Raw genomic sequence first — 16,449 nt, 5'->3', positions numbered from 1 at the left:
CGCCCAGGCTGGAGTGCAGTGGCACGATCTCGGCTCACTGCAAGCTCCGCCTCCCGGGTTCACGCCATTCTCCTGCCTCAGCCTCCCGAGTAGCTGGGACTACAGGTGCCCACAAGCGCGCCCGGCTAATTTTTTGTATTTTTAGTAGAGACGGGGTTTCACCGTGGTCTCGATCTCCTGACCTTGTGATCCGCCCGCCTCGGCCTCCCAAAGTGCTGGGATTACAGGCGTGAGCCACCGCGCCCGGCCAAGACTAAGATTTTTAAAAAGAACATTGGGACAAAAAGCCATAAAACCCTGAATCTTATATCCAAGGAACATTTTAGTGCTTTCAAGAACTCTATGGTGATAAAGAAAGGTTTGGAATACTGCAAATTTCTATTTTAAATGTCAAGAATAGCAATAAGCAAATAGAGCCAATCAAATTTAAGAGAACAGAAAATATGTTTCCACTCTTGGTTAATTACTGATGTTAGAATGTGGAACCATTTTTAGTGTCAACATATTAGATGACAAATTTTAAGAGTGAAAAAACCTATTTTAGGGATCTTCAAGTGGAAGCTCATTCTGTATATATATTCAGTACATGTTGTAATTTATTTTGAATGCTGTATTAAGATAACATTTTTGTAATAATGTAATTGTTACAAAGTTAGTCTTTCTACATTAATTTTTTTTTTTTTTTTGAGACAGGGTCTTGCTCTGTCGCCCAGGCTGGAGTGCAGTGGTGTGATCACAGCTCACTGAAACCTCTGCCTCCCTGATCCTCCCACCTCAACCTCACAAGTAGCTGGGTCTACAGGTATGTGGCACCAGACTCTGTTAATTTTTGTATTTTCTGTAGAGACAGCGTCTATGTTGCCTAGACTGGTTTCAAAATCCCGGGCTCAAGTGATCCACCTGCCTTGGCCTCCCAAAATGCTAGGATTACTGTCACAAGCACAGCACCCGACCCTCTGCAGCTACTTACTACTCCTAAGCATCAGCCCTCTCATCTCTGAAATATGATTCTTCCTGCCTACCTCAAATATTGGCTGTACGGATGAAAATAAACAATGAAGATAAGGGTTTTGCAGAGCTTCTGGTCCATAACAAGTACTTAATATTTCATTTGGACACATATTTAATAAATGCCTACATGTACCATATGCTGACGTAGGTGCTGGAAATCCCTAATAGAAGAAACTCCTATTTCTCATGGGGCTTACAATCTTGCTGCCAGTGGCAAACAAGTTTACCCATAGTTATGTCAGGTGGAAACAAATGGTATGAAAAGAACCCGGGGTAAGCAGATGGAAGAAGGGAGGAGGTGTGTGCGTGCACAAAAGTGCCATTTTACATAGGGTGTTAAGGGACACCTTCTAAAGATAAATAGGAGCAGGGGTCACCGATGCATGGGGAAAAGCTTTCCGAGGAGAGCAAACACCAAGGGCAGAGTCCTGGGGAGGGTAAGCATACTTGGAATGTTTAAGGATCCAGCGAGATTCCACGGGGGTGCAGCCAAGTGGGCTGTGGGAGGACAGGAAGGACATAAGGTCAGCGATGCACCAGGGGCCACACCTGTCGTCTTGCAGGCCTTGGTAAGCTCTTCGGATTTTTTTTCTTTTTTGAGAGAAGAAACCATTGAGGAACTGTCAGTTAGTGAAGTGATCTACATAGATTTGAAAAGGTAACCTGCTGGGCACGGTGGCTCACGCCTGTAATCCCAGCACTTTGGGAGGCTGAGGCGGGCAGATCACTTGAGGTCGGGAGTTCAAGACCAGCTTGAACAACATGGAGAAACCCCTGTCTCTACTAAAAATACAAAATTAGCTAGACGTGGTGACGCATGCCTGTAATCCCAGCTACTAGGAAGGATGGGGCAGGCGAATCGCTTGAACCCGGGAGGCTGAGGTTGCAGTGAGCCGAGATCGCACCATTGCACTCCAGCCTGGGCGACGAGCGAAATTCCGTTTCACCAAAAAAAAAAAAAAAAAAAAAGTAACACACAGTAGCTATTATCTAATACACAGGAAATGAAAATTGCCTATCATTGTTCTTTAATCTGGTTTAAGTGGTTGAGCCTTATGACACTGCCGTTTCTACGGGTCAAAAATGGTGGAATATTGTCATAAAATTCAACCTGACTTAAAGGATAGGGCGAGGAAAAAAAGAAAAAAAACATAAGCTTTACAATAAAATATAATTGTATTATAATCCCAGACACAGGACTCATAAGCTGTATTCTTGCACAAGGCACTTAGCTTCATCTTTCTTGGGTTTCCCCTTATTTGTAAAATTGGGATAACAGTCTAACCTAAGCCCAACTTGTACTGATGATTAAATGAGATATGTATGTAGAACATTCGGCATAGTGCCTAGGAGCTTAAGAAATAAGCAGGCCATTAAGAAGGGGGTTGCATTTTATACTAGCAGCATCAAAACCTTGTGTAACTATTTTTCTAGGTACTGAAACAGCATTCATTACTCAGAGACCAGAGCTTTTTTTCAAGTTACTATTCCCTGCATTTAGAAAGTTCATCTTTAAATAGGCAATTCAGTAAGTAAATATTCTATGGCTCTAAAACAGATACTGCTGTTGGAGAATTTAAAATATCTGAGAGTTACATTTTTAACGTTGTCTACCAAGGCTATTACATTTCCTCTGTCAAAGTAACTTAATTTTACAAACGAACTCTGTGCTTGTTAAATGAAAAGGCCAGAAGCTACTGGCCACTCAGCGTTCGTTTGAAATTCTTGTAGTGCCTTCAGTACAACTCAAACTTAGAGGTGATTCTCAGAATTCGTGTGAAGCAACATTTCACAAAAAAAATCACCTACGTTCACTATTAAGTCAGAAGACAGAATGATTAACAGTAAATTTCAGCCGCGAATTACTCAGTATCAACTGGATATTAAATAACTGCATTATTTTAATGGAATGTTATAAAGGATTTGCAACAAAATGCAGATGCAGATGTAGATTTAGGGACTGTCGACTTCTATAGATCAAGGAGGACTTCATTGTTGCAGCTCAGAACATTCTTCCAAACAAATCTAAATGTTGGAAATCCACCACACTGCAGAGAAAGACCTCTTGCCTCCGTATTCTTTCTTCATCTGTAAAAATGTTGACTTCTGCTTTTCAGACTACGCGCACAGGCTCTTTCCTACTGCGGCTTCATTCCCTCACGGAACACTGATGCCATCGCGAAAGAAGCATTTCGAGCACGACTAACGCTCCCCTTATAATTTGCTAAGCCGCTGCGCTCGGGTCTCGCTACGATTTGCTTTCAGAATAACGAGAAGGTGCAACAAGATCGCTTCCCTGGCGGCGCGTCAACCGCTTGGCCCAGACCCCCCACGCCCGCCCACCGCCCCGTGGGTGCGCACGCGTGTCCGCGCACGCTTCCCCGCCTGGCGAGCGCGAGGCTTCTCTCCGCCGTGCTGCTTTCCAGCCTCTCAGCAAATCACGAACACGGAAGGGAGCCACGGCGGCGACGGGAGGGGCGTCGCGCGTGGTTCCCTCGGCGACAAAGCGGGAGCCCGGCGCGACGGGCGCCCTACCCCGCAGAGGCGGACGCCGCCGCACGCGCCTCAGAAAGCCTCAAACTCCAGTCCTCGGCTCCCCCGCCACACCCCCGCCCCGCAGCCAAGACCCGCGAGGTGGCGGGCCCGACGGCCAGGGCAAGCCCACCAGCCCTCCGCACCGTGGGCGACTGGCCAGCGCCCGGCCCTAAACGGGCAGCCCCAGCCCCTAGGCGGCTGCCGCCCCCAGCCCCGCCCACGCCCCACGCAGGCGCGCTCCGGGCCCCTTCCCTCCCCCACCGCGCGCTCGCGGGGCCCGGCGGGGGCGGAGCGACCCTCGGAAGGGGCGTGGCCACGGGGCACGACGCGCGCACGCGCTCTGGAGCCCCATGGCTACGTGTCGGGCCACGTGATGCCCACCCCGAAAGTCCCCCGTGAAGCAACAGGACGTTAAAAAAAATTTCTTTTCTGCGGGGTGGATGAGAGGTTCTGAAAAAACTATAGTAACGGGAGGCGAGGCGGAGGCAGCGCTGGCGCGTCCCGCTGGAATTCCTCCCGCCTGCCGCGCCAGCCCCAACCGCGCCCGAGCCCCGCGCCCCCCCGCGGCCGTCAGCCCCGCAACCCACACCCACCCGCCCCGGGCGCCCCGCACGGCGGCGACCCAGTCCCTGCGCCCAGGCCCGGGGCCGCCGAGCGCCGCCGCCCGTCACGCTCCCGTCGCCCCCGCCGCCCGCCCCGCCAGGGAGGCAGGGAGGAGGGGGCACGGCGCCGGCTGCTGCCCGGGTCGGGGGGCGTCGGGCAGCGGGAGCGCGCCGGCCGGGCCCCGCTAACGGCCGCCCTGCGCGGCCCCGCCCGCCGCCCGCCCCCGGCCCTCCCCGCGCCTTCGCCCCTCCCCCCCCGCCGCTGCTGCCGCCGCCGCTGGCAGCGCCGCCTGAACTGAGGCGAACTCCGCCGCCAAGTGAGTGAGGAGGAGGAGGAGAAGGAGGAGGAGGAAGAGGAGGAGCGCAGTCAGAGCGCGGCGGCAGCGGCAGCGGCAGAGGCGCCGCGGCGGGGACCAGCCCAGAGAGACCCCCCGAGCCCGCGGCACAGGCGGCGGCGGCGCTGAGCGGGCGCGACCAGCCGAGCGAGCGGCGGCCCCGGCTCCTCCTCGTCCGGCGCCAGCGGCCCGCGCCCTGCGCCCGCACTCGGCCAGCCGAGACCCGCCTCCCGCCCGCCCGCCGGCCTCGTGAGGGACGCGCCGAGCCGGGCGGCCGAGAGCGGCGGCGGCTGGGAGCGCGTCGGGCCCGGGCGGAAAGTGCCTGCGGGGGGCGGGCGAGCGCGCGGTGCCGGCCGCCCCGGGGCTCGGCGCGGGAGCCAGAGCGGGAGCCGGCGCGGAGCGGGACGCCGGGTCCCGAGCGGCCCGCGGCCGGGGCTCGCCCCCGCCCCTCCCTCCTCTCCGGCGGCGGCGGCGGCGGCGGGCGGAGTGAGCTGCGGAGCCTGGAATATGGTCGGGGAAATGGAAACGAAGGAGAAGCCGAAGCCCACCCCAGATTACCTGATGCAGCTGATGAACGACAAGAAGCTCATGAGCAGCCTGCCCAACTTCTGCGGGATCTTCAACCACCTCGAGCGGCTGCTGGACGAAGGTGAGCGTCTCCGGGGCCCCGGCCCCGGCCCGATCCCCGCCGGGGCGGCCCCTTTCCCTGCTTGGGATGGTGGGGAGGGCGGGAAGGTCACGGCCGGGCGGGACCGCGCGCCGGGGGGACTGGGAGGCCAGGAGGGCGCACAAAGGAGGCGCCGGGCCGGGCTTGCGGCGGCGGCGGGCGGGCGGGCGGGCCGGGGTGGACCCGCCGGGGCCGGACGCCCCCTGCCCGGCCCGGGACCCCGCGCCGCTGGCGCCCAAGTTTGTGCGCTGCGGAGGGCTGCGGGGCGAACCCTGCGGCCCCTCTGGCTTTGGCGGTCACATTTCCGAGAGGCCAGCGGGGGCTGCGCGGGCTCGGTGGTCCTCGCCAAGCCCTCCCGAGAGCAGGCCCACGCCGCGCCGCCGGCCTGGAGGACGCGCGTGTCCCCGGCGCGGGCCCCGCTCCTCTCCTCGACCTCCTGAGCTTGCTCTGCGCGGACCCCCGCTGCCCCGCGTTCGGGAGCTCTCTCCCTCCCATGAGGACTAAAGCGGGGTTTCGTGCTTGGGGAGTTGGTGCAGCTGGTAAATACTAAGTGGAAGTCAGAGTGGGGCTCGTTAGTTTAAAGAAATTCCATAGGAGACCGAAATTATGCTGGCGTAGCCGACAAGGAGGACGAAGTGACGGCGAAAAGCACTTTTTTCCCTTTTGTTTGGGGAAGCGAGAACTGTTAGGGAGTTGAACTTCACTTTTCGGGGGTGGGGGGGGGGGTGGAGTGCGAAATAACGCGATGACAGATCGGAGCGCAGCCTGAGTTAGGAAGAACTTGGGCGGAGGGTTTGCTCCCGGAGACGCAGCCGCCCGAGTTTGTAGGACAGGGAATCGAGACGTTTGGAAAGGGCGAAATAAAATTGAGCCGAAGTTTTCAAAAAGCTTTATGGAGCGCTGTGGGGAGCGAAGAATGACAAGAAGATTAATGTTGACCAACTCTGGAATTTCCTTAAGAAGTTCTCATAGCAGTATCTGGAGTATTAATTTCTAGTAGCTGTGGGTTTCTGTGGACGCCTAGAGACAAAAATAAATGACCACAAAAAAGTGTTTCGAAAATCGACTAGCCAGGAGTTTTTTTTTTTTTTTTTTTTTTTTTTTCCTGCTCAGAGGCATCACCGGAGGACTGTGTAAAGGAAACTGAAAACTTTAGGTTGAAGAGATGAGCAATGGAGTTTAGATTTTTCGCAAGAATTTCGAGATTTTAAAAATAGAGTCGGGGAACAGGAGTTTGAAGCTTGGGGAGTTGGAATGTCATTAGAGAACAAAAGGCCGGAAATGTTTCCATGATAAAAAGATGATTAAAGAAAAATCCCTGGAGTTTTATTGTCTTGAAAGTCAAAGAAACAACTTAAAAGTAGAAAATGGTTAGGTGTTACGGCTTTCTCGTCGTTTTGCTTCCATATGTTAAACATACAGCACTCACCAGCATTGAAATGGGCATTTTCCACTGTTGGAACAGCAAATCTGTTAATTTCAAGTTGCTCCAGAGAAAACTTGAGCTGTCCCTTTAAAGGGTTCTGCTTTTCCTGTTTGTGTTGGCATTTGAAAGATTGTGGAGGCAGAAAACTTTCTGGAATGTCAAAAAAAAAAAAAAAAAAAAATTGCTGGAACTCTTAAATTGAGTATTTCCAAATGTGAGCGCTAAGGGGCGCCAGTTATTTTTTAACCATGGAAATGGTTGGAACCAAATGTGTAACATACTCAGTAATCTGACCTATATTAAATTTAGTTGAAACTTAAATTATAGATTATTTGATTTGTCATGTGTTTATATAGTGTTTTCGAACATTGAAAACACTTTCCTTAAAATTATTAGCACAACTTCATGACGTTTCAAAAGTAACACTCTTAATATTTTCTCCTTGGCATATTTCGGTTAAGTTAAAGTTTTAGTAGTATTAGTAACAATTTCTGGTGAAAGTTTTTTTTCTTGAGTGCAGTTGTTTAGAAGGAATCCTTTATCGACGATAAAATGAAAATAGGCCTTGACAATATTTAGGGTTAATTAAAATTAAATTGTATTCTTGAAATGTTGAATTCAAAGACTATAGGAGATTCCAAAAATGTGAAAATACTTTCACCTTATGTATACTATTTAAAAAACTGCATACTTTTGAGTTTCTTTAGTTTTAAAAGGCTTCTTGTGCTTTTGTGTTGATCTAAAATCTCTAAATTTAGAGCTGATTCCTTGTTATCAAGTTTCCAACCTTAGGCTTTAATAATTTTTAATCTTTCAAATCCAGAAATGTTAATTATGTCATTATCTCTAACAAAGGCTTATTTCTCTCTGGTTGGAAATAGTTCTCATTTGCGTTTTAAATGTAGGAGATCACTATGATATCGCTTAGATAATGTTTGTTTCCCCTTCCCCTTTTAATGTGGTTTACTCCATCTCTCATCTTACTCTGTCTTTAGTTTTTGCCTTGTCAACTCCCCAGTGTAAAGATTGCTTCTGTATGACATATAGTATGTTTAAAATGGGCAATATAATGACAAGGAAGCTTGATTGTTTTTTATCAGACCAGTACAAACATGCAGGAAAAAGGGCTATTCCTTAGTGTGGAATAAGCTGCTTCCTGTAATTGTTAGTCTTATTATAAACTTAATTTGATTTAAGAAAAATATTGGTTTCTGAAGTCCATCACATTTTTTTTTTCTAGATGATTTAATTGTGAAATTTGGCATCTTGTGCTTTACCCCTTTGTGGTTTGTCATTGTTCAAAACAAATTAATCATGACTTTTGTTTCTGGTTAGGCATTACTTTTTTGTTTTTGTTTTTTTTTGCCTATAATGCTTGGTCGAAAAATTACTTTTAAATCTAGATAAAATTTACTAAAAATTTTACTTTAGGGATTGGTTTAATGAAGTTAACATCGTATTTAGGGTAGATGTATTTTCTGATAATTAGGAATTTTAAATGAGATTTTAAATTTTTTATTTTAAAATATTTTTCAAAGAATACGGTTTTAAAAAATTAACTTGTCAGCCTAAGAATTTCCATTTGGCTAGTTGCAAATTTGAGGATTAAGTGTGCTGGTTTTCCTAGTTAATCGATTAAGACTTGGATGTTTTAGAATAAGTATTTTAATTCCTTGCCAAGTTAACCTTTAGCCTGTATCTTGATTGTGGACAGTCCTTTTGTTTTACTGCTTGTTTTTGTTTTTGTTTTGTTTTTTGCTGTTGCTGGTGGTGGGGGTGTGTGTGCCAGCTCTTCCACTCAAGTATCTTCAGCACGGTTGTTTGTTAAAGTTATGAATACGTATTGGGTTGGGCCCGTCATATAAAGGACATAAACTTGAGTTTGAAACTTTTTATTGAAGATAGAGATGATCATAGGATTACACATAAAACCTAGGTCTTAAACTGCTCTACCTTTAGAGAGAAATTTTTGACTGAACCCTTAGAGCAGTCAGTATATAGTTTTTTAAAAAACAAACTTTTTTTGTCATGAAAATGAAACAACAGTAGTTGAATGCAAATTGTTTTAATAAAGTTTTGTAATTTAGAATTGAGAAGGTGAAGAGTACAGTCAGACTTAGCAATCCTGTATTAGGGAAAAATGGAGAACTAGTATTTTTAAAGCAGATTTTGAGTTTTCAGTTTTTTAGATGGAGGAGGGGTTAAAGCTGCTGATATGGAAATAAAAAATGTATAATGAGGAAGGACAGTCTAAATCTTTTTATTGTGGATATCAGAAAAATTAGTGTGTGGCTTAGAAAAAGAGCAGATGCATTAGAATGCCTTATTACTGATTTGAAAAATACATTTTCATTTTCTGATGATCTTTTTGTGTTTATAATAAACTTTCTGTCTGACCTCAGTTTAGTTTGTACCCTGCCTGCTCCCTCTCCTTTAAATATATGAGTAAAAATATTTTGTTAAAACTTGCTTAAATAGTTGATATTTTTTCATGTTAATGTTTATTTTCACTTTGTTTGCCTTTGTTATTGGATGTATCATAAGATTTTCTTGCCATCATTTTTTTTTTTCCTGAGAATTCATTTACAAAAGCTTTGACTTAAGAATTATGTGGTTGTTGGTATTGAGAGAACTTTTGCTATAGAGATTTCTTAAAAAAAGTTTTTCTTTTTGTCTGAAGAAGCAATTATTGTTGTCAGTAATCATCATCTGTAACAAACAGATTTTAAGGTGAAATAATCTCCTCTTTAGGATTTTGCTTTTGTACACAGCCCTTGAATTAGTTGTAGTAAGAAGGAAGCTACTATTTATAATCACTTCTTTCCATTATCTTTTCTCACCCAGGAGGTGTCAGCAGCTATATATTGGCAGTCATGGGAAAGATCAGTTGTATCATTATGGGTCATTTATTAGACATTCATTCTGTACTTTTAAAGCTAAATTTCCCTGTAGGTGGAAGGTGTTTCCTTTGTAAACTGTATCCAGTTTGCATGTTTTGTAGTAAAAGTATCCGACTGTAACACAGTTGAGTTGATGGAAATAGGTCTCTTTGCTAGTCACATTGACTAGCGTATTTGGGATGAACACTTTTTCTTAAATGACTGAGAATGTCAAGTTAAATCAAGTTAATTTGACTTCTTAAATGCTTTATGCACATTATATTTCTGTTAATGCTTCACTAGTCACTGTCACTGTCCTGGAGCTGATTGAAATTGGTCAGTTTCTCATAAGAGCAAATGGTTTTTGGTTTCCTTTTTCAGGGAAATAGATTTCTGTGATGAAAGAAGTGAAGTATAATAAAATCCTCTTGCTTTGACCTGGCCTTCACTGAAGCATGATTCAGATTCTTTTTTTTTTTTGAGGCCAATATACTTAGACATGTAAGGGCTTTTTTGTGTGTGTGGTTTTTTTTTCCCTTTTTTTTACAGTTTGGTTTGGTTTTTATATCAAGGGAATTACACCAGTGTGATCATAGGAGCAATTTTTATAAACTGACTGGAACTACAGTTTAATTTACTTGAGAAATTCAGTGTAGCTAATACATGTGTTTGATTTATTTGTTTGATGTTGCAGTTGTAAGCAAAACTTGCTCTTCTCTGTTGGAGATGGAAAATGCTATGACATTGTGGGTTTTTGTTTGTTGATAACTTAAAAGGCAGCCCACTGAGCAAGTTTCTGCTATTGGTATGTCAGCTGTTATGAACATATCCAAGGTTCTATTTTAAGGCCATGGGATGGGGAGTGGTGAGTGGGCCTGTGTTAGGAGGTCACAGAGATATATACTAGCTTTTTATTTACATGATCAACGGGACTTCATTTTTTTCCTCCAATCCCTCCTCTATTTGACATTAAGACAGCTTAATGTGAATTTTAAGTGCAATAATGTGTTGTTTACCCTTAATGATAACTTTTAGGGAATATTTATACCCCTTTTGAAAATTGGCATATCAATTTTGGGCCCAAAATAGCTAGATTATTTGATGTTTTACAGTTATATTTTTACTTAACAGGAGAAGCACAACTAACAATAAACTTTTATAGTGAATATAGTTTGTTATGTTAGTGGGACTGTTAAGAAATTTGTTTATAACCTGAGTCTGTGTTAGGTACTCCCTTCTGTGGAGTGATCATTATAGTTAGCATTGGAATATTATTGCCTGTCTGCCCTCTTAAAATTACTTTCTTGAAGGTGCCTACCTTAGAGCCTGGCATACACTTCTCAGATGCTTGTTGAATTAAACATGTTACATCTTACCTCTTTTTTTGATTTCTAGTTTCTTAAAGATAGGGTATGTGCACATGGTTTGAAAAAATGAAAATCCAGAGGTGACATTAGAAATAGTGTCTAATAATTTTAGGAAATGAAGCAGTTGTGTGATTGTTGATAGTTTTATGCCCTTAGAAGAAAAGACATTTGTATTTTTTCTTAAAAATAACTTTAAAAAATGTCATGTTATTTGTAGTACTTGCTGTCAAGGTGCTTAATGTTACTTTACTGTTATTATTGGGAAGGAGATTTAGAAAGATAAAATTGCTTTGCTTAAGCAGTATAGTTTCTTGTCAGTCCTTATACCAAAGGGTATCAGTTCATAAGCAGAGAAAAACTACCAGTGCTTATCTTAGCTCTTGGAAAATTTTGGCATTTATGGAATTACTTAGGTAAACTTTCCCCACCCTGTTAGTTACCCTTTTAAAAGTCCATATATATCTATATAGTTCTTGTACTCCATGCAGGGCACAATAGATAGGAATGATTTCTTGTCCCTAGGTGCTGCTTTGGTGTGTTCAGGATAGACTGTATTTGAGTGACTTCAGTTTAAAAGGAAGCTGAGTATAATCATACGTAGCTGATTGTCATTTAACACAAATAGCTGTGTTTTTAAACATAGGTGTGTCTTTAATTTAAACAGTGCCATCACTTAGAAAACTGATAAATTGAAGCTTTCACTTAGCTGAAACTTAGTTCTTTTATTTCTTTTTTTCTTTTTCTTTTCTTTTTTTCCTTTTTTTTTTTTTTTTTTTTTAGTCGGAGTTTCACTCTGTCACCCAGGCTGGAGTGCAATGGCGTGCTCTCGGCTCATTGCAACCTCCCCCTCCTGGGTTCAAGCAGTTCTCCTCCCTCAGCCTCCTGAGTAGCTGAGATTACAGGCGCCCGCCAATTTTTTGTATTTTTAGTAGAGACAGGGTTTCATCATGTTGGCCAGACTGGTCTTGAACTCTTGACCCTGTGATCTGACCACCTCGGCCTCCCAGAGTGTTGGGATTACAGGCGTGAGCCACCACGTGTGGCCAGCTCTTTTATTTCTAAAATGTCTATTACTGTGCTTTAGCAGTAACAGTGTTTGAAAGTCTGATGAATTTTTAAAAAATATATTGCAGAATTGATTTATCTAGAATTCTTGTAATTAGCAAGAAAAGGACTGCACTTAATGTTTTCATCTTCAGTTTCTTGATGTGGAAACTAGTTTGAAAATCCAGCAATCCTATCAAGTCTAACAAAATATGTTCAAAAAGTTGCTTCATGTATTAGTCTCATATTTTTATAGAACTAAATTTTGAGGTTGGGGAAATGAATTGATTGTAAGATTTCGATCACATTATTTATTATAAGCAGAATGTGTCATACTCTGCTTAGCAGATAAACAGATATTGAAGTATCAGAAAGAACATCATTAGTCGGGTGTGGTGGCTTGTGCTTGTAACCCCAGCTACTTGGGAGGCTAAGGTGCGAGGATTGCTTGAGCCTGGAAGGTCAAGGCTGCAGTGTTATGATCGTGCCACTGCACTCCACTTTGGGCAACGGTGGGACCCTCTCTTAAAAAAATAAAATAGAATAAAACATTGAAGTGCAGTTACATCCTTAAGTGGCTCCACATTATGGCCACAATGTAAGTAAAGGGCATGTGTGTGTAGGCATTTATATCTGTAAGTGGAGACATGCGGTGAATGTGAGCTGGGCTTTGTGAGTACTGGGGCTGGTTAAGTTCCAGCTGAGAAAGGTTTTCAAAATGATGAAATATCTGGTTGGCCCGGGGATTGAATAAGTAGCAGGCCTTAAGTAAGCACCTTGCTTTTGCTTTAGTGCAGGAGAGGTCATTGTGGAAACTGGACCTGATCTGGTCAGTAGCAAATCACTGGGGAGCCCTTGGCTTTTAAGCTGATTTTAGTTTGAAATACATAGGAAAAAGCAACAAAATAATAGTACATTTTAAGAGTAGAAGTAGGAAAATGCGTGGTAAAAAAACAAACATACAATTTTAAAATTTGAAACCGAGCCAGGCGAGGTGGCTCACGCCTGTAATCCCAGCACTTTGGGAGGCCGAGACAGGCAGATCACGAGGTCAGGATTTCGAAACCAGCCTGGCCAGTATGGTGAAACCCTGTCTCTACTAAAAATTAGCCAGGCATGGTAGTGTGTGCCTGTAGTCCCAGCTACTTGGGAGGCTGAAGCAGAAGAATTGCTTGAACCTGGGAGGCGGCGGTTGCAGGGAGGAGATTGTGTCACTGCACTCCAGCCTGAGCGACAGAGTGAGATTCCATCTCAAAAACAAATAAAATTTGGGACCTTTTCGTAAACTCTTCAATGTCATAGTTTTACAGGGTCTCAAAATTACCTTGCAGATTGTATCAGAGAATTGTGTTTTAGAGCTGCAGGTTTCCTGAGAGTTGGGGGCTTCTCATAGGTGCAGAGACTAAGACTTGAAGCGGTTGTGACTTGCCTGTGTCTCAGGACAAGTTAGCAGCAGAGCTGGAGCGAGACACTCACTTCTCCCCTCTGTTCCATTGTATGGCCTCTCCACAAGGGGAACTGGAGGGAAAAACCTGGAATATTTCCATGTGCTAAAAAGCTGCTGCTGTTGCCTCAAGTTGTGAAGGTAAAGAAGAAAAAGCAAATGGTTTTTTGCTAATTCTGTGATATGCTGGTTTTGAACAAATGATGGTCAAATTCTTAGAACTAGAATTTATTTTTAATGATAACTAATTAAAAGGCTAAAAGCGAGAAAGGCATTTTTAGAGAATTTCAGCTCATTCACTTCTTTGTAAGCAAAGACTAGAGCCTCAGTTTTTTGAATAATGTAGTAAAAATTGTTGCTGCTATTATTTTTACTAACTACTGAAGAGGAAACATTTTTGATTCGGTGATTTAATAGAGAAGTATACTATTGCTAAGTGATTCAAGTCAGGAGTGTATACTTGTATCAGTTTTAGATCAGCCTGGGGTAAACAGCCCGGTAATATATCTGGTAGATAACTGGAGAGTGACACCCATGAGGTGGATGGTTATGAATTGAATGGAAACGGTGCTGCACCAAGTAGCCACCACATCATATTCCTGATGCCAGCATCTGGAGGATGATTGCTCATTTCAAATAATTCAAACAAATTAAACGTAATCCACAGTTCTTTGCTGTGTTACAGTAATTGTATCCCTTTGATATAGTTGTTACATGGCAGGTGAATACATTTTTTTAAGAAAAAAATTTCAAACTGGGATCGAAAAAATTACCCTGAAACTGCACCTAATTGTCTATTGTCGCTGATTCTACCGTGGTTGCAGTGATGCCCTGTTATCATGAGAGTATTCAAGTTTTAACTCTGTGTGTGTGCGCATGCACATGGGTGAGCCAGCATAAAGATGAAATTTATGTTTTTGTGCATATGCTAATGAGACCCTGTGGTGAAGTGGTAAGCATTCTTGGACTGTAGACCTGGGATCTAATCATGACTCTGCAATTAACTAGTTTGGCGATCTTGGGCGAGATAACTAATCTCTCTGAACCTCAAGCTTCTTCATCTGTGAATGAAATTATTAACTGCCCTGCCAACCTGAAATCCAAATACTCTGAAGTTGATGGGTATTCAGAAGAGCCTCTCATACTATAAAGTAGCAGCATCACCTGCTTGCTTTTTTTTTTTTTTTTTTTAAAGTCTTGCTCTGTCGCCCGGGCGCTGGATCTTGGCTCACTACAACCTCTGTCTCCCAGGTTCAAGCGATTCTCCTGCGTCAGCCTCCCCAGTAGCTGGGATTATAGGTGCACACCTCCACACCTGGCTAATTGCTGTATTTTTAGTAGAGACAGGGTTTCACCATGTTATCCAGGATGGTCTCAAACTCCTGACTTCAGGTAATATGCCTGCCTCAGCCTCCCAAAGAGCTGGGATTACAGGTGTTAGCCACTGCCCCCGGCCTGTATCATCTGCTGTCTATCAACATTTTAGAATTGTTTATGATAGGGTAAACAATTAGATAAGCAAAGCAGCTTTTAGAGGATGAGAAAAGAAAAAGAAAGGTAATGTATCCATGTAGGTTCAGCTAGTTTTTATGTGCATGAGAATCACTACTAACACTCTGGTAGTTTAGAGGATGTCACTTTGAGCTGAACTATCTAGTTATGTTTATTTGAGAAGTGGAACCTGAGTTGGTATTAACAGTTGGTATGATTTAATGAGGTGAATGGGAAGGTGGAGGATGTTCCAGGAGAAGGGAAGGTACAGCAGTGCCAGCACCATGGTGATGGGCAAGGCTTAGGAAATAGGTACAGATTTAGTTAGTTGAAATGGCAAATGCATAGATAGAAGTAGTGGGAATTAAGAGAGACTACAGAAAGCAGACCAGGTTAGGGCTAGATTGTGATGGGCCTTGAAGGCCAGAATACGTAGTCTGAATTTTATTCTGAAGGTTGTAGGGAATCTTTAAGGCTTGGATTATTTGGGGGTGTCAGAATGAACTCTTTGTGCATAAACTGAGAATGTGTAGAATATATATGGGTTTAAAATAGACATTGGATGAAGTGTGAAGAGTCAAACTATTATATATGTGGTTAACCCATTAGGAAAATTTTTTGAATAGTGATATTTTCTCAAAATAGTATTAATAAAAATATTTATATTGAGTGTTCTGTATTTTAAACTCTAAAGATTTTTTAAAGTGTGTTTTCACTAGAAACAAGTCTTTCTTTTCCTTACCTACAGATTAGTGTATTCATTCTGAAAGATGGAGAACATGTGGGGCTCATTTGTTTAGCTGTCAGCCCAATTTTTAGTTAGAGAATTGAGCTTTCATTTCTATATGAGCTAAAGACAATTGAAGAGACTCTTAGAGAGAATCTTTGGAGTTCTTGAATTAATTTGCCTTGAAGAAAATTTTGTCCCAGTGTCAGAGATCGATTAAATATGTTTTACCAAGTTCGATGTGGACTTAAAATTTAATTGTATTAATTTTTGTATTTAGTTATTTTAAGTAAATGAGAGATATCTTGACATTCTATCCGAAGAGAGATACATATTTGTGTATCTTTAAAAATTAACACTTTACTACATAATGACATTACACTGAACAGGATGGGTTAATCCTACAGATGATGTAATAACCAGTCCATATTCAGATTTCTCTAGTGGATCCACAGATATTCTTTATAGCTGGATTGTCCAAACCAGAATCTTACTCAACACCACTCGTTAAATCTGGTGGTTACACTTTTTAAAATCTAGAACCATCTCTTTTTTTTTTTTTTTAAATGGCATTGATTTAACTTGTTTAGGACTTTTTCCTTTATGCGCTATGTATCTATTACATTGGGAGCTAGATCTAAAGTAGGTTCAAGTATAGCATCTTCCACTAGAGGACGTCATAGGTGCTGCTGTGTACTTTATGTTATATCACATCAGGAGGCACAGTAACTGGTTCTGCCTTCAGAGAAGGAAAGATTGATAGCTGGATTAGAGTGGTGATAGATGAATCCTTGTACTTTAAAGGTCGTTTTTTTGTTTTTTTTCCTCTTGGAACCAGAAGGTGCCCCATCAACGAAGGGTGCCCCATCAACATTCACACCATGGTTTTAACCAGTTTTTTGCCTGAATCAGTTTCATTAG

At 43.4% G+C, this 16,449-nt stretch overlaps 1 protein-coding gene across 18 annotated transcripts in view; it reads left to right on the top strand.

Annotated features, from left to right (window-relative positions):
• The first annotated feature begins 4,511 nt into the window (after window positions 1-4,511).
• QKI (QKI, KH domain containing RNA binding) overlaps window positions 4,512-16,449 on the top strand; it is a 162,581-nt gene continuing 150,643 nt past the window's right edge. For 10 of the 18 annotated variants that reach the window (XR_012433282.1, XR_012433281.1, XM_045390386.3 and 7 more), the window contains exon 1: window positions 4,512-5,132. Coding sequence is in view for 16 of the 18 variants with exons in the window: in XM_045390386.3 (XP_045246321.1) it covers window positions 4,991-5,132 (142 nt within the window). In the remaining 2 variants the exon portion in view is untranslated. Of the gene's footprint in view, window positions 5,133-5,917; window positions 6,521-16,449 lie in introns of those variants that run through there. The other 8 variants (XM_074036777.1, XM_074036776.1, XM_045390390.2 and 5 more) reach the window with 1 other exon arrangement.

Source organism: Macaca fascicularis, chromosome 4 (assembly GCF_037993035.2).
Source record: "Macaca fascicularis isolate 582-1 chromosome 4, T2T-MFA8v1.1".
Classification (NCBI taxonomy): Eukaryota; Metazoa; Chordata; class Mammalia; order Primates; family Cercopithecidae; genus Macaca; species Macaca fascicularis.
Note: the sequence above shows the minus strand (reverse complement) of the source record. Positions and strands in the feature narration are given on the sequence as shown.